At 47.9% G+C, this 16,083-nt stretch overlaps 2 protein-coding genes across 4 annotated transcripts in view; one reads left to right on the top strand and one right to left on the bottom strand.

Annotated features, from left to right (window-relative positions):
* The window catches only part of USB1 (U6 snRNA biogenesis phosphodiesterase 1), a 39,028-nt gene that overhangs the window by 12,055 nt on the left and 10,890 nt on the right, over nucleotides 1-16,083 (bottom strand). Inside the window, exon 1 of one of the 2 annotated variants that reach the window (XM_089678901.1) lies at nucleotides 1,803-1,945. The exons of the other annotated variant lie outside the window; for it this stretch is intronic. The gene's annotated coding sequence lies outside the window, so the exon portion shown is untranslated. Of the gene's footprint in view, nucleotides 1-1,802; nucleotides 1,946-16,083 lie in introns of those variants that run through there. 2 annotated transcript variants of the gene reach the window in all.
* Nucleotides 7,386-14,123, top strand: ZNF319 (zinc finger protein 319). Of its 2 annotated transcripts, XM_089678899.1 has the most exons (3): nucleotides 7,446-7,530; nucleotides 11,962-12,030; nucleotides 12,184-14,123. In XM_089678899.1, exon 3 carries the CDS (start codon nucleotides 12,292-12,294, stop codon nucleotides 13,948-13,950), a length of 1,659 nt encoding a protein of 552 aa, XP_089535025.1. In that variant the 5' UTR covers nucleotides 7,446-7,530; nucleotides 11,962-12,030; nucleotides 12,184-12,291; the 3' UTR covers nucleotides 13,951-14,123. The 2 variants fall into 2 exon arrangements, with proteins under 2 accessions (XP_089535026.1, XP_089535025.1); XM_089678900.1 differs by lacking the exon at nucleotides 11,962-12,030 and having other exon boundaries at nucleotides 7,386-7,530.

The raw sequence follows: 16,083 nt of genomic DNA, 5'->3' as shown, positions 1-16,083 counted from the left end.
TTTTTTTGTTACTTTAGCAAAAAATAAAAACCCCGGCGGTGATTAAATACCACCAAAAGAAAGCTCTAGTTGTGTGAAGAAAATGATAAAATTTTAGTTTGGGTACAGTGTTGTATGACCGCGCAATTGTCATTCAAAGTGTGAGAGCGCTGAAACCTGAAAAATGGCCTGGGCAGGAAGGTGTAAAATTGCCTGATATTGAAACGGTTAAATAACCAAGGAGCAGGGCCACCCGGTGACATCACTTGTGATGTCATCGAGAGGGCATGCTTTTCTTTTTTTTTTTGTGAATGAGTAGGGGGTACCATGTACATGGCAGGATCTGGGGGCCCCCTTGTTAAAGGGGTCTTCCCGATTCCGATAAGCCCCCTACCTGCAGACCCCTGCATGTGGTCTGGTATAGTTAAGGAAACTGGCGTATTTGGACTTTTTTTTCTGTTTCAATATTTGTATTAAAGAAGTTTTTGTTTGTATAGCACAACAATGTCATGATACGCCCACGCAGGGGCAGAGCGGAACAATTCATTCTGCTTTTTTTTTTAGCATTTTTGCATTAGCATTTAGCCACGATTAGTGGCATTTTCCTGCGTTTTTATTTTCTAGCGTTTTTACCAAAAAAATATATTTTTTGTCAAAAAAAGTCCAAAAATGCTGGTATGCAGCGTTTTACCGCGTTTGAGCGTTTTTACAGCTAAAAAACTCCTCTAGAAACCCGCTAGTCCTGGGGTTTTCCAGCCAAAAAAACATTGATTCCAGTCTATGTGTGTATGGACACGGGATAACATGCAGGATAAAAATGTCAAAAGCCAAAAAAAAGCCGCCGTAAAAACATCTTGTGTGCGAGAGGGCTAGTCAGTCTGCCATAAAGCCCAGATCGGTGCAGAGCAGCAGTGATGGTTGTCCTCCAGGAACTTTGTCCCATCTCAGTCAGGGTGGCCATCGGGTTCTTGGTCACTTCTCCTCCGATTGCTCGGATTGGCCAGGCGACCAGCACTTGGAAGAGGCCAAACTTCTTCCTTTGAGAATTATGGAGGCCACTGAGCTCCTGGAAACCTTCAGTGCAGCAGAAATGTTTTGTAGCGTCCCCCAGATCTGTGCCTCTCAATAATCCTGTCTCTGAGCTCTGCAGGCAGTTCCTGTGACCTCGTGGCTTTTGCTCTGATACAGTATGCATGGTCAGCTGGGAGGCCCTCTACAGGTGTGTGTGCCTTTCAAATCCATTGAACTGACCACAGGCGGCCTCCAATCAAGGTGTAGGAACGTCTCAGCAAGGATCTGCAGCAATGGGAGGCGCCTGAGCTGCATTTCATGCGTTGTTGCGAAGGGGCGGAATATTTGTACCAATCGGAGATTTCAGTTTTTTAAACATTTCTAAAATTCTGCTTCCGCTTTCTCATTATGGGGTGCAGAGTGATGAGGAAAAAAATCATAAATTATACAAATCTAGTGTCAGGCTGCAACGTAACATTGCACAAGTGAAGGGGGTCTGAATACTTTCTCAGTGCTCTGTATAGGTCACATGACACACAACACAGCCACGCCCCCAATCACATCACCTACCATCCATGTAGTGTAGGGTCTGTATGTGAAGGCACAGAAATGATCGGATTGTCTCGGTGTGTCCCTATAGCACACAGTGTCGTACAATCAGATCGTACTGTCTATGATCACTAAGATCAGCCACACCTCCATCATCTTCTCTGACACGGGTCACGTGACCATGGCAGTGGGGAGGAGAGGGGGGATCTTCCAGCATCTCCCACACACACTGATCCCACCGGAGGACCATGAACGTCACTCACCGCCCCGGCGGCTCCTCCCCCTCCGAGCCGCTGCTACTGTATTCTACTAGAGCCAGGCTGACCGGAAAGCGCCCAACGCACCGCCCACCGCCGGCTTCAGACCAGAGTCAGCACCAATATCCTCCGCCGGAAACAAAGACAGAGAACAGAGTTCCGGAGAATATTAATACCCACCACCTTCATTACAGTCCTTTCTCAATTACACCCCAATTCATCATTATACCCCTCCTCCTCGAATACACCCCTTTTCATTATACATCTTCCACTCAAAGACCCCCCTTTATCATACCTCTCCAAATCAATTACACCCCTTCCCCCTTCATTATACCCTACCTACACTATACTCTCCCCCTCAGTTACACTTCCTTTATTATACCCCCCCCTTCAAGTACAACCCCCCTTCACTATACCCCCCCCTTCAAGTACACTCCTTAACTTTACCCCCCAATGCACCTCTCCCTTAATTGTATCCCTCCCCCACAAACACTAACCACCCCCTTCATTATACCCCTCCCCCTCAAATACTAACCACTCCCTTCATTATACCCCTCCCCATCAAATACTAACCACTCCCTTCATTATACCCCTCCCCCTCAGATACTAACCACTCCCTTCATTATACCCCTCCCCCTCAGATACTAACCACTCCATTATACCCCTCCCCCTCAGATACTAACCACTCCATTATACCCCTCCCCCTCAACCACTAACCACGCCCTTCATTATACCCCTCCCCCTCAGATACTAACCACTCCATTATACCCCTCCCCCTCAAACACTAACCACACCCTTCATTATACTCCTCCCCCTCAAATACTAACCACTCCCTTCATTATTCCCCCCCCCCCTCAAATACTAACCACTCCCTTCATTATACCCCTCCCCCTCAAATACTAACCACTTCCTCATTATACCCCTCCCCCTCACATACTAACCACCCCCTTCATTATACCCCTCCCCCTCAAATACTAACCACCCCCTTTATTATACTCCTCCCCCTCAAATACTAACCACCCCCTTTATTATACCCCTCACACTCAATTACACCCCCCAAATATAACTGTCCTCCTGAAAAACACCTCCCATTCATCATAACCCTTCCCCTCAAATATAACCCCCCTTCATTACACCCCTCCCACTCATTTACACTTCCATCATCATACCCCCAAAATACACCCCCCCCTCCATTATACCCTCCTCCTCAATTACACCCCCGTCAATATTCCCCTTCCCTTTAAATACATCTCCCCCCTTCCCCTCAAATCCACCTCCCTGACATTATCTCTTCCTCTCTCAATGAACCCCCAATTATACCTCTCCCCCTTAAAAAACACTCCCTTCATTATACCCCTTTCACTCAATTAAACCCCCTAAATATACCCCCACTCTTTAAAAACATCATACATTATGCCCCTCCCCTCAAATAAATCACCCCTTTATTACACCCCTCCAACTCATTATGTCCCCTTCATTACACCCCCCCTCAAATATAACCCCCTATTCATTACACCCCTCCCCCTCAGTTACACTATGTGGAGAGGGGTGTGTATCTTCCCTCGAATCAGCTCTCAAAGCTCTCCTCACTGAGCTCTGCAGTGTGTAATTTCAGCTCTCCACACCCTGTTTCTGAAAGCCCAGACAAGCTTTATAAATTCTGAACTTTAAATGGCTATAGAGAAGTGAATACCGCAGATAAACAAGTACAACTTATGTAGGAGGATTTGTTTCATCTCTGTGTATCACCTGAGGTCAGTCACTTCACTGAGTATATGTAAGGGTTTATTACCAATTTAGAGTAGAACTACAGGAAAACCTTTTTTCCATTTTGGATAGAGTAAGGGAGGGATAGGACTCCTGTCAGTTTTTTTCCATCTATATCCCATTGGGGAGATTTACCTTCACTTCCTGTCCCATTGCCACAGCAGGAAGTGAGAGGAAATCTCTGCACATTAAGGGAATACATAGGGTCCTCCAGGGCACTAGGACTAGTGTCCCCATTGCAAGATTTCTCCTCTAGTCCTGTTCTAGAGACAACATTTGGGATTTTCTTTTGCTTTCACTTTTGATGATAATGGTAAACAAGACAAGACAAATGTTTACATGTTATGTGCAATTAAACCATGGCAACATCTAATGTTTGTGTAGTATTATGTTCAGCAGACTGTGTTCTTCTATTGTTGTGACTTAGATGACGTTCAGAGCACATTTTATGCCCAATTCATGCAAAACTCCACGTAATCCCAAGGGGTTCAACTACTTTTTCTTGCAACTTTATATTTGAAGGATGATGATGAAAGATGATGGTGGAGGATATTGATGAAGGATGATGGTGTAGGGTGATGGAGGATCAGGAAGGTAGAGGACGATGATGAAGTATTATGAAGGGTGATGGTGCAGGATGATATATGTGAAAGACGATGCTGGAGGATGATGGGTGATGGAGGAGGAGGATGGTGGAGGATGATGGTGATGGTGGAGGATGATGATGAAGAAGTATTATGAAGGGTGATGCTGAAGGATGATATATGTGGAGGATGGTGATGAAGGATGATGGTGTAGGGTGATGGAGGAGGAGGAAGGTAGAGGATTTATGATGAATGTTGATGGTGGAGAATGATATATTTGAAGGATGATGGTGGAGGATGATGATGAAGAAATATTATAAAGGGTGATGGTGGAGGATGATGATGAAGGATGATGGTGTAAGGTGATGGAGGAGGAAGATGGTGGAGAATGATGATGAATGGTGATGAAGGGTGATGGTGAAGCATGATATATGTGGAGGATGATGAAGGATGCCGGTGGAGGATGATGATGATGAATGGTGATGGTGGAGGATGATGATGAAGAATTACTATGAAGGGTGATGGTGAAGTGTGATGGTGAAGGATGATATATGTGGAGGATGATGATGAAGGATGCCGGTGTAGGGTGATGGTGGAGGATGATAATGAACAGTGATGGTGGAGGATGATGAAGGAGAAAGCTGGAGGGTGATAGTACAGTATGATGGTGGAAGGTGATGCTGAACAAAAATGGTGGAGGGTGATGGTGAAACATTATGGTGGAAGATGATAGGGAAATATGATAATGATGGGGGATGGTGGTGGAGGATGATGATGGGATATGATGGTGAAGAATGATGTTGGAAGATGATGGTGGAGGATGATGTTATGGATTGATAATGGTCAAGGATGATTTTAGAGCATGATGAGGGAGGATGATGATGAAGATGGATGATGGTTGAGGGTAAGGATGTAGAATGAACAATGAAAGGATGGCGGTGAAAGATGATGTTGAAGGATAATTGTGTAAGGGTCAAGGATAATGGTGGAGAATGAATATGATGATGAACAATAATTATGATGGTGTAGGGTGATAGGGGAGGATGATGATGAACGGTGATAGTGAAGGATGATGATGAAGGTGGAGGGTGATGGCTAAGGAGAAAGGTGGAGGATGATAGTGATGATGGAAGGTGAAGGATAGTGGTGGAGAATGATAGTGAAATATGATAATGATGATGGTAAAGGATGCTAATGAATGATGATGGTGAAGAATGATGTTGAAGAATGATGATGGTGAAGGATGATATGATTGTAAGCTCGAAAGAGCAGAGCCCTCGAACCCCTCGTGTATTGTATTGTTACTGTCTTGTCTCATGTTCTGTCCCCCCCGCTACTGTACAGCGCTGAGCAAACCCTTTGGCACTATATAAATACTGTATAATAATAATAAAAGAATGATGGTGGTGAAGGATGATGTTTAAAGAAGATGATTATGAAGGATATGATGTTTTAGGATGAAGATGATGGTGGTGGATGATGATATTGGATCATGATGAAGGATGATGGTGGTGTAGGATTATTGTTGCCAAAGATAATGGTGAATTATGATGATGATGGTAGATCAGTGGTTCTCAACCTTCCTAATGCCGCGACCCTTTAATACAGTTCCTCATGTTGTGGTGACCCCCAACCATAAAATTATTTTCGTTGCTACTTCATAACTGTAATTTTGCAGTGGGAGGAATAGTGCCCCATCACTGGTGTCAGTGGGAGGAATAGTGCCCCATCATTGGTGTCAGTGGGAGGAGTAGTGCTCCATCATTGGTGTCAGTGGGAGGAGTAGTGCCCCATCATTGGTGTCAGTGGGAGGAATAGTGCTCCATCACTGGTGTCAGTGGGAGGAATAGTGCCCCATCATTGGTGTCAGTGGGAGGAGTAGTGCTCCATCACTGATGTCAGTGGGAGGAATAGTGTCCCATCATTGGTGTCAGTGGGAGGAATAGTGCCCCATCATTGGTGTCAGTGGGGGGAATAGTGCCCCATCATTGGTGTCAGTGGGAGGAATAGTGCCCCATTGTTGGTGTCAGTGGGAGGAATAGTGCCCCATTGTTGGTGTCAGTGGGAGGAATTCTGCCCCACTGGTGTCAGTGGGAGGAATAGTGTCCCATCGTTGGTGTCAGTGGGAGGAATAGTGTCCCATCATTGGTGTCAGTGGGAGGAATAGTGTCCCATCGTTGGTGTCAGTGGGAGGAATAGTGTCCCATCGTTGGTGTCAGTGGGAGGAATAGTGTCCCATCGTTGGTGCCAGTGGGAGGAATAGTGTCCCATCGTTGGTGCCAGTGGGAGGAATAGTGCCCCATCGTTGGTGTCAGTGGGAGGAATAGTGCCGCATCGTTGGTGTCAGTGGGGGGAGGAATAGTGCCTATCATTGGTGTCAGTGGGGGGAGGAATAGTGCCCCATTGTTGGTGTCAGTGGGAGGAATAGTGTCCCATCGTTGGTGTCAGTGGGAGGAATAGTGTCCCATCGTTGGTGTCAGTGGGAGGAATAGTGTCCCATCGTTGGTGTCAGTGGGAGGAATAGTGTCCCATCGTTGGTGTCAGTGGGAGGAATAGTGTCCCATCGTTGGTGTCAGTGGGAGGAATAGTGTCCCATCGTTGGTGCCAGTGGGAGGAATAGTGTCCCATCGTTGGTGCCAGTGGGAGGAATAGTGCCCCATCGTTGGTGTCAGTGGGAGGAATAGTGCCGCATCGTTGGTGTCAGTGGGGGGAGGAATAGTGCCTATCATTGGTGTCAGTGGGGGGAGGAATAGTGCCCCATTGTTGGTGTCAGTGGGAGGAATAGTGCCCCATTGTTGGTGTCAGTGGGAGGAATAGTGCCCCATCGTTGGTGTCAGTGGGAGGAATAGTGTCCCATCCTTGGTGTCAGTGGGAGGAATAGTGTCCCATCGTTGGTGTCAGTGGGAGGAATAGTGTCCCATCGTTGGTGTCAGTGGGAGGAATAGTGCCCCATCATTGGTGTCAGTGGGGGGGGGGAATAGTGCCCCATCATTGGTGTCAGTGGGAGGGGGAATTGTGCCCCATCGTTGGTGTCAGTGGGGGGAGGAATAGTGCCCCGTCGCTGTATGTTGGCAATATCGTGTATGGGGGGAGGGGTGACGGTGTATGTTGGCGATATCGTGTATGGGGGGAGGGATGACGGTGTATGTCGGCGATATCGTGTATGGGGAGGAGGGGTGACGGTGTATGTCGGCGATATCGTGTATGGGGAGGAGGGGTGACGGTGTATGTCGGTGATATCGTGTATGGTGTGGAGGGGTGGCGGTATAGGTTGGTGATATTCCCGGAAGTGCTGTGTCCAGAGTACCCGGTAGGGGGCGGTGCGTATTTTGGCTCCTCCCCCGATATGTAGACGGATGTCGGGTGTGCAGGCCGGGCTGCAGGTAACGGGAGAAGGGGGAGGGACGATGCACTGTGGGCCTACCGGAGAGATAACCGATCGTTAGACTACACCCGATCACCGGTCCGACAGCCCCTCCCCCCACACCGATCACTGACCGGATATCACTCATCCCCCCCTCCCCAGTATAATATCTATAACACCCCCCTGTACATTATATATCTCTCCCCTGTACATTATATATCATCATCCCCCCCCCCCCACTGAACATTATGTGTTTCCCCCTCTACATTATATGATATCCCCCCCACTGTACATTATATGATATCCCCCCCACTGTACATTATATGATATCACCCCCCCCTCCACTGTACATTATATATCACGCCGCCCCCTGTACATTATATGATATCACCCCCCACTGTACATTATATCACCATCGCCCCCACTGTACATTATATAATAGCACCATACCCCCCCATACATGATATCACCATACCCCCCTGTACATTATATGATATCACCCCACCTCGTACACTATATATCACCCCCCGTACATTATATGATATCACGCCCCCCCGTACATTATATGATATCACCCCCCTGTATATTATATGATATCACCCCCCCCCCTGTACATTATATGATATCACGCCCCCCCGTACATTATATGATATCACCCCCCCTGTACATTATATATCACCAGCCCTGTACATTATATGATATCACCCCCCCCCTGTACATTATATATCACCAGCCCTGTACATTATATAATATCACCCCCCCCTGTACATTATGTATTATCTCTTCACACACACACACTGAATATCCTAATATATCATCCATCTCCCCCTTGTATATTATACATCTTATTATATCATTTCTCTCCCACCCTCCCCTCCAGTACATTATACCTGTTATAATATTGCCCCTCCCCCTGTACTTTATACATCTTATTATATCCCCACCCCCTGTACATTATACATGTTATTATATCACCCATCCCCCCGTATGTCATACATATTATGGCCCCCCCCAACCCCTACATTATAAATATCATTATATTAACCCCCCATCCCACCCCGTACAATATATATTATTTTATCAAACCACACCCCCTCCTGTACATTATACATTGTACATCTTATTAAATCACCCCTTCCCCTGTACATTATACATGTTTTTATATCACCCATCCCCCCCGCACATTATAAACACACACTTGTTATACAACTTATTATACCAGCAATCTCCCCTTGTTCATTATACATGTTATATCACCTTATCCCCCCCCCCCATACATTATACATCTCATTATATCACCCTGCCCCCTTACATTATACACCACATTATATCCGCCATCCCCCCGTACATCATACATTTTATTGGATCATCCCCTGTACCATATACATCTTATATCACCCATCCCCCCCACATCATACATCTTATTATGACACCCATTCCCTACCCCCATACATTATACGTGTAGTTATATCACACCCCCCACCCTGTACATTATAATTGTTATTATATTATTTCTTTCATTGAGGTACTGAGGAGTTCAGAGTCTGCTGGGTTTTACGGCCCCAACAGGAGGATGTCCTCTGTGTGCTCACTGGGGAATCTGGAGGCCGGACCCCGCTGGACGATGATGGTGGGGCCCTTCTTTAGTGTGACATTCGGTCCCCAGGCTCTGCAGCCTGAATTGTGACCCTTTTCTCTGAATGCTCACTGTGATAGCAGGCCGTACCTTGACCCACTGGACAAGATGATGGTGGGGCCCTTCTGGAGTGTGATCTTCAGGCCCCAGGCTCTGCTGTCCTAGTTGTGTCCCTGTCTCTAAAGACTCACTGTGTGAGCTGGCCATACCCCAACCCTGCTTGGCCGGATGGTAGGACACCCGGAATTACGTGGTGGTCCACCTTGTTGTGCAACATGTCCGATCCAAGACAAATGAGGGACAGTCCCATTGTACCACGTGGCCCTAGCTCACACTGCAATAACCATCCTGCAGCTTCTACTAGTTTTGTCCCCAGTCTAGGCTCCTTTAGGGCTCCCAAGACCTTCCCAGTGCTCCTGCTGTTCTCAACGTTCTTTTATGGAGACTGGAAGACCTCTTACGCGTTTTCTCCTTCCCAATCATCTATCAGGCTTGTACCCATTTGAGGAGGACTTTGTCAAAAGGTGGACTGCTCGTTCCGTGGATCCAAATCCTGTTTACAATCCAGGGTGGTCTGTTGGCCGGCAGGCTTTCTCAGCTGGCAGTGCCTGGACCCAGTCACATGTTGCAAGACCTGGGTCCTGGAACACCTGGTCAGGTCCATCTGCTGCCAGCTGAGCAAGTCTGTCTGCCAATGGTCCACCTAGGTGTTTCATTGGATGTGGACCTCATGGCTTCCAGATTCAACAACAATCTGGACAGATGTTTCTCCAGGTGCAGAGATCCTCTTGGAGAAGCAGTTGATGATCTGGTGACTCCACGAGATCAGTATACACTTTTCCTGCCCAAGACTTCTGCTTCTTCACAGCATCAAGATTGAGGGCATTCCAGTAATCCAGACTGGTCCAAATGCAGTACTCCAATGTGATCGTACTCCTGGCAGGCGCTCCATGAGCTTTTCAGGTTTTCTGTCTCAAGGACTGATTTACCACCCTGCTTCTTGATTGTTTTAATAGCATGGCTGTGGAAGCACCTCTGGAGAACCTCTGCGTCAATGATTCCCACAATGGTAAAAACCAGGAAGCCCACTAGGTCTATAATTGCTTGTGGAAGCATACTTCACTTGGTGCAAGGCAAGTAATTTTCATTCAGACAATCCTCTATGGGACTAATGCTGGTCTTGTGCAGGTGGGCCTGGATCTGGCCCTTGTTATCATCAAGGGTCTGGTCTCTACACTTGCAGTCTTGTTTTGGAGACTGCTGTTTTTTCATTCTTTGAGCTAGACCAGGCGTCTCCACACTTTCTTAGTAAAGGGTCAGTTTACCGTCCTTTAGATTGTAGGGGACCAGACTGTGGCCCTTGGCTAGTAGAAAATGCCCCAACATCAATGGAAGTAGATGTCTCAAGCTTGTTCAGTGGAGGTGAAAAAAATTACATAGTGCCTGTGGTCCTTGGGTGAGGAATAGTGCCCTATCATTGGTGTCAGTGGAAGGAATAGTGTCCCTTCATTGGCGTCAGTAGAATGAGCTATGCCCTATCATTGGTGTCAGTGGACGAAATAGTGCCCCTTTATTGGTGTCAGTGGAATGAGCTATGCCCTATCATTGGTGTCAGTGGAAGGAATAGTGTCCCTTCATTGGCATCAGTGGAATGAGCTATGCCCTATCATTGGTGTCAATGTAAGGAATAATGAACCACTATCGGTGTGAGTGAAATGAATAGTGCCTCACTTTTGGTGTCAGTGGAAGGAAAAGAGCCTTGTATCAGTGGGAGGAATAGTGCCCCAGATGCCAGATAAAGTGAAGCAAAGGGCTGCAGTTTGGAGACCACTGATCTAGACCTTTGTACGGCAGGTCTCCCATGTGGCCCTTCTGTGCACTCTCAAAAGACTCTATAGGATTTAAATTTGGTTCTCTTGGCATTGCACATAAACACCTTTAGAACTGATTAGGGAATTTCTTCTTCCCACTCTCACCCACAAAGTTGCATTCCTTTTTGCCATTACTTATGCAAGGCGAGTGACTGATCTGGCTGCTGTGTCCTGTAAAGAACCATTTCTGGTCTTGCACAAGGACCAGGTGGTGTTGATGGCCAGAGCTTCCTTCCTCTCTAAGGTAGCCTCTGCCTTTCACCTCCACCAGGACATTGTTCTTCCATCCCTCTTTCCGACTCTAGATCATCAGAAAGAGATCTCTTTCCATTACCTGGATGTAATTTGTGTAGTGAGACTGGCTTTCTGACATTGCTGATGGTCCCTGTAAAGGGGAACCGGCTTCTAGTTCCACCATTTCTCAGTGGCTCAGACAAGCCATCATCAATCACCCTTTCCTATCAAGGTGCACGCTACTGCATCTATGAGCTCTTCTTGGGCTCTCTGCCTTCATACTTCTGTTACTAAGATCTGTAAGGCTGCCCCTTGGTCTTTTGTTCACGTTGTCCACGTTCTACCAGGTGGATGTCCAGGCCTCCTCTTCAGGTGTAAGGTCCTTTGAGCGGTTCTTTGAGCTGCAGGTAGTCCCCAGTTCTCTTGTTTGGGCCTGTTAGCTCTTGTGGATGTGGACTGCTTTTGTTATCCCAACTGTCTCTGAATTCTTGTGTTCCTTAATGGATGAGAAAGAAAATTTTTTTTTTTTTTTTTTGTATTTATCATAAAATCTATTTCCTGGAGTCCATTGAGGGACATAGGTCCCCCCATCTCTGTTTATGATTATGTTCTTGATAGGGCTTTTCCAGCAAACAAGACATGCTAAAAATAGGAGGGTTTATCATAGACTGGCCTTTAATGTTTTTTTTCTTTTTAAATCTTCCTGTAGGTGGAAATATAACCCATCATTCTCTGAATTCCTATGTCCCTCAATGGACTCTACAAAATGTTTTTTACGGTAAGTACAAAAATCCCATTTTTTTTTTAGTATATCTCCTATAGTCCGTTGTCCTGACAGAATTACAAACTAATGGAGGATGATGAATAGGTACATACGCTTTGCCCACACTCACACACATGACATGTATAGCCTTTTGTTTTATCATTGCAGGTTCTTCATGGACAATGGCATGACATGCTTCCTCGGATTTCTGTCTGATGACCGATGACTCGACACCATCTAACATCCTGAATCAGCACCCATTTGCTCCTCCCCAGCATGTCGGAGGGCTGGCCTCACGCACAAGCCCCTCCTCCTTCCATGCAACCCAACCAGCAACAAGCTCCACAGCAGTCCATCATTCTTGGGGAGCACGCCATCCCCCCGCCTGGCTCGGCTGAGAACCCTCTGGGCTGTGCCGTCTACGGCATCCTGCTGCAGCCTGACCTGGGGGTTCAGCATCCACCATTACCCCCCAGCGAGCCCAAATGTGGACTGTGTGGCCACGACCTGTCCCATCTTGGCAATCCACAAGAGCACCAATGTCTGACGCCCGCCAACCAGGACCGATCTTTCCAATGTACCCAGTGTCTGAAGATCTTTCACCAGGCCACTGACTTGCTGGAGCACCAGTGTGCTCAGGTGGAGCAAAAACCATTTGTGTGTGGAGTGTGCAAGATGGGCTTCTCCCTGCTAACCTCGCTGGCGCAACATCACAATGCCCATAACGGCAGTGCCCTAAAATGTTCCATATGTGAAAAGACCTACAAATCTCCGGACGCCGACAGGGCCTGTTTACCTGGAGCTCCCCCACCCCTACCACCGCCTCCCCCCACGCACGACCGACCATTCAGCTGCACGCTCTGCCACAAACCCTTTAAGCACCTTTCAGAACTGTCTCGGCACGAACGCGTTCACACGGGTGAGAAGCCGTACAAGTGTACACTGTGTGACAAAAGCTTCAGCCAGTCTTCGCACCTGGTGCATCACAAGCGCACACACAGCTCCGAGCGCCCTTACAAGTGCACCGTGTGTGAGAAAAGCTTCAAGCATCGCTCGCACCTCCTGCGTCACATGTACGCCCATGCCGGTGAGCAGCTCTTCCAGTGTCAGACGTGCCAGCTGCGATTCAAGGAGTCCTCTCAGCTGCTGCAACACCCATGCACCCCGGCCGGAGAGCGACCTTTCCGCTGTAGTGTTTGTCAGAAAACCTTCCGCCGGCCGTCCGACCTGAGGCAGCACGAGCGCACGCACAGCGAGGAGCGTCCCTTTCATTGCGACCTGTGCCAGATGAGCTTCAAGCAGCAGTACGCGCTCATGAGACATCGACGCACGCATAAAACCGACGATCCCAATTGCACACTGTGCGAGAAGGTGTTCACCCAGCACGGAGCAGAGAGCATCTTTAAATGCAACGCCTGCCAGCGGGGTTTTAGCCAATCTCAGGAGCTCCTGCGACACAAATGCGGCCAGAGCGTCTCGGAGCGGCCCTTCCAGTGCAGCGTGTGCCACAAGACTTACAAACGCTCCTCCGCTCTGCAGAAGCACCAGGCGGCTCATTGCTCAGAGAAGCCGCTGCGCTGTACGGCGTGCGAACGCCGCTTCTTCTCCTCGTCAGAGTTTGTGCAGCATCGTTGCGACCCAGCCAGGGACAAACCACTGAAATGTTCGGACTGCGAGAAACGCTTTAAATACGCTTCAGACCTGCAACGACATCGACGGGTACATACGGGCGAGAAGCCCTACAAGTGCCCGTCGTGCGACAAGAGCTTCAAGCAGCGGGAACATCTCAACAAACACCAAAGTGTCCACAACCGAGAGCAGCAGTACAAGTGTCTATGGTGCGGCGAACGATTCCATGAGCTGACCCAACTGCAGGAGCATAGCACCCAACACACCACCGAAGGGGCCTTCCAGGTGGCTGGGTGTCTCCCTTAAAACTGACTCTGGACATTGGAGGGGTGCCCTCTGCTCACTGCCCATCTCCCCCCTGTATGGCCTCCAATACTAGCATCACCCAGTGTTACCAGAACCCCATCCCCACCTTCTGTCCAATCAGCATTTTATACACCTATCCATGTGACCCAGTAATAAAACTGTGTATATGGAGACCGTGTGTTGGTCAGTGTTGGCAAAGCCTGGCCTTACTTGCCCTGATTTATGCAGACCCACACCAGAGATATGTTTGTGTGGTGAGAGACTTGGTCGGGGAACTGTAATACCTGCAGGTGTCAGAAATGTTTATAACACCCATATGTCCTAATCAGTCCTGATATCCGTGTGTACAGATCTCAGTACTAGGTGGTACCATCCTATTTATTGGCGTATACAGGTCTCTGCACCAGGCAGCACCAAGTTGGATATTCATGTATACAGGTCCTGACACTAGGCAGTACAATGATGGTGATTATAGGTTCTGCTACCAGACAGCACCGCTGTGGTTTTTAGTGTATACAGGTCCCCTAAACAGGCAGCACTGGTTAGTTTGTTACATTCTGGTTGATAATATATTAAGATCTTGGCACTAGGCAGTATTATTTTGGCACTGGGCAGTGTATATGGGACCCAGCATCAAGCTGTACCACTGTTTATGGTTGAATACAGTCCTGAGTACTGGTGGTACCACTCTGGTTATTGATGAATACAGCCCTGGATCCAGCTGGTACAACTTTGGTTATCCATGAATACAGTACTAGGTCTAGTTGATAACACTCTAGTTTTTAGTGAATACAGCCCTCGGTCCAGGGGGTTACCACTCTGGTTATTAGTGAATACAGCCCTCGGTCCAGGGGGTTACCACTCTGGTTATTCGTGAATACAGCCCTCGGTCCAGGGGGTTACCACTCTGGTTATTAGTGAATACAGCCCTCGGTCCAGGGGGTTACCACTCTGGTTATTAGTGAATACAGCCCTCGGTCCAGGGGGTTACCCCTCTGGTTATTAGTGAATACAGCCCTCGGTCCAGGGGGTTACCACTCTGGTTATTGGTGAATACAGCCCTCGGTCCAGGGGGTTACCACTCTGGTTATTGGTGAATACAGCCCTGAGCCCAGGTGGTGCCACTCTGGTTATTGGTGAATACAGCCCTGAGCCCAGGTGGTGCCACTCTGGTTATTGGTGAATACAGCCCTGAGCCCAGGTGGTGCCACTCTGGTTATTGGTGAATACAGCCCTGAGCCCAGGTGGTGCCACTCTGGTTATTGGTGAATACAGCCCTGAGCCCAGGTGGTGCCACTCTGGTTATTGGTGAATACAGCCCTGAGCCCAGGTGGTACCACTCTGATTATTGGTGAATACAGCTCTGGGTCTAGGCAATACCACTCTGCTTATCAGTGAATACAGCCCCGGGTTCAGGTGGCACCACTCTGGTTATCAGGGAATACAACCCTGGGTTCAGGTGGTACCAGTCTGATTATTGCTGACAGAGCCCTGGAACCAGGTGGTACCACAATTGTTATTGGTGAGTGAAGCCCTAGAAGCAAGTGGTACCACACTAGTTTCGGATGTACACAACCCTGAGTTCAGGTGGTGCCACTCTGGCTTTCAGTGAGTACAGCCCTGGGTTTAAGTGGTACCATGTTGGATATTTGTGAATACAGCCCTGGAACCAGGTTGTACCACTCTGGTTATGGATGAATACAGCCCTGGGTCTAGGTTCTACCACATTGGTTATTGGTGAACGCAGCCCTGGAAGCAGGCAATACGTCTTTGATTATCGGTGAATACAGTCCTAGGTCTAGGTGGTACCACATTAGTTATTTGTTAATACAGCCTTAGAAGCAGGTGGTACCACTCTGGTTATGGATGAATACAGCCCTGGGTCCAGGTGGTACCACTGGTTGTGGAAGAAAAGAGTGTAGGATCCAGTTGGTGCTATACTCATTTTGGTGACTACTGCCCTGGGACCAATTGGTACCACACTATGACTGTGTAAAGGTTGGAATATTATGCAGAATGAATGAGCATCATGAAGGTTTTCTCAATGTATTTTATTAATCATGTGATGTCCCCTCAACCCTTCCTTCCATTGGAATTGTGTAATCTTCTCTCCTCGTTCAGTGCCAAGGTCGC

This window comes from Staurois parvus, unplaced genomic scaffold, assembly GCF_062004578.1.
Source record: "Staurois parvus isolate SC_StPar_1 unplaced genomic scaffold, SC_StPar_1.0 ptg000211l, whole genome shotgun sequence".
NCBI lineage: Eukaryota > Metazoa > Chordata > Amphibia > Anura > Ranidae > Staurois > Staurois parvus.
The sequence above is the reverse complement of the archived record's forward strand: the minus strand, read 5'-3'. Positions and strand labels throughout refer to the sequence as shown.

What these genes read in the sequence shown, in the direction of transcription:
- ZNF319 (XM_089678900.1), top strand. Translation starts at nt 12,292, where the DNA reads ATGTCGGAGGGCTGGCCTCACGCACAAGCCCCTCCTCCTTCCATGCAA.